The following is a 1,702-nucleotide window of genomic DNA, read 5'->3' as shown; positions in this document are numbered from 1 at the left end:
GCAGGGGAGCATCACCTTTCTTGGGGTTGTACTTGTTTAACAATGCTAGGAATCCCTCTTTTCTTCCTATGGAGGTGAGACTATGAGACTATTTGACTCTCCTTCCTCCCCCCCCCAAAATGATTAACTTTTAGAAATGCATCTCAAAATGAAATAAGATTTTGCTGCCAGGTGAGTGAAAACAGTAATTGGAAATAAAGACTTCGGTTTTTCTCTCTTGCTCAAACCCAATGGAATTATGATGCTTGGCCAAAATAAAAGTTAAAATTCCTGTGTGAGGTTGTCAAATTCTCACGCTGTATATTTTCTTTCAGATTCCTTTGTTTCTTCCTCTTCCTCTCAGCCTGTATCTCTATTTCCGACCTCACAAGGCAAGTCTGTCATTTTTTTATGTACATTAATAAAAGAAAAATGTTGAGAAAGAGGCTGTAACTGGGAATATATGGTACAAGTTGATTGCCCCCGATCTCTTAAAATAAAAACTAATTACAAGCCAGTTCTTTATACTATTTAGCAGTTTCCAATGGATTTTCTGTAAAGGTTAATAAAGTAGAGTGAGGCTAGGTGGACCCTTTAACATAGCCTACGCTTGAGTTGTGGTGTTGAGTATTTCTCAAAAATCAAAAACTCACCTATAGAATTTGGAACAGATAGAATTGTGGTTCAGAAAACCCCACCCCCAGAATGCAGTTAACTTACCGATTTGCAGGTATGTAACTGCTTTGGAGAGGTATTGGATGGGGGGCGGGGGGGCAGTATAAAGGTGTGCTTCCTGAACTAGTATATTATCTTAGCTAGAGTTTTTTAGTGTGAACTTCTCTGAGATTTGTCCAAAGAGCTAGACAAGTTCCAAATAGCCTAGAAACATTGAACAAGTCAGTTGACTTTTTGGCAAGCGAGGCTTGTTTTCCTACAGATTAAGCTGTGGCTTTTTTTTTTTTTTTTTTTTTTAGATCTTCCAACCAATAAGGAAGGGAACATGAGTGAGACAGCTATTGGTTTGTGGAGGTAGTAGCACTGCTAGGAAAGCTGGAGGAGAGAGTGTTGTGTGCTTTGTTGATTTGCACTAATAATAAAGAGCTGTTTTGTTTGTGCTGTTGTACTTGACATCAAATATAGATCAGTGGAAAACCCTTATTTTAAAAAAGATAATTAAACTCACTAGATAGGTCTAAAGAAAACCTTTGCAGTTGATTGTCCCCGCTGAATTCTAAAGTCGGGATACTGGCTTGTTAGGAAGACTGATCTTATAAAAATAAAAACATAATGAGGTAAAATGAATCCCACAAGATTTTTTTCAGAGTTTAATCTGCTTTGTAAGAAACATGATAGATAATTTGTTGCTTCTAAGTGATAATTTGTTGCTTTTAAAGGCTGCTAACATTAGATCCCCAAACCCTTTATAATTTGCCTCACTGTTTTTGATATCTTGTGGGTCAAATTACATTAAAAGATAGATATTTTCTGAGTGTTAGAAAGTAACTGAAACCTACAAAGTGATTCTTGACATCTGGAACCTGACCAGAATGATATCTTTTGAAGGGTTTTTTTTCCCCCCTCATTGGAAATTAAATAATTTAGGTAAATAGATACTACATTTATTCCACTGCAGAAAATAAACCAGCAAAAACAAAATGTAAATAGAACAAATAATTGTATTTCTCTTCTGTAAATATTTCAGATCTTTTAAAATACATTTTGG

At 35.7% G+C, this 1,702-nt stretch overlaps 1 protein-coding gene across 1 annotated transcript in view; it reads left to right on the top strand.

The window, feature by feature from the left end:
* Positions 1–265: 265 nt before the first annotated feature.
* The window catches only part of RTN3 (reticulon 3), a gene marked incomplete at its 5' end in the record, with an annotated part of 34,621 nt that continues 33,184 nt past the window's right edge, over positions 266–1,702 (top strand). The window contains one exon of the mRNA XM_015568985.1: positions 266–371. Within this exon, the coding sequence (XP_015424471.1) occupies positions 266–371 (106 nt within the window). The remainder of the gene's footprint in view (positions 372–1,702) is intronic.

Source organism: Myotis davidii, unplaced genomic scaffold, assembly GCF_000327345.1.
Source record: "Myotis davidii unplaced genomic scaffold, ASM32734v1 scaffold425, whole genome shotgun sequence".
Taxonomy (NCBI): Eukaryota; Metazoa; Chordata; class Mammalia; order Chiroptera; family Vespertilionidae; genus Myotis; species Myotis davidii.
This window is presented reverse-complemented; position numbering and strand designations above follow the sequence as displayed.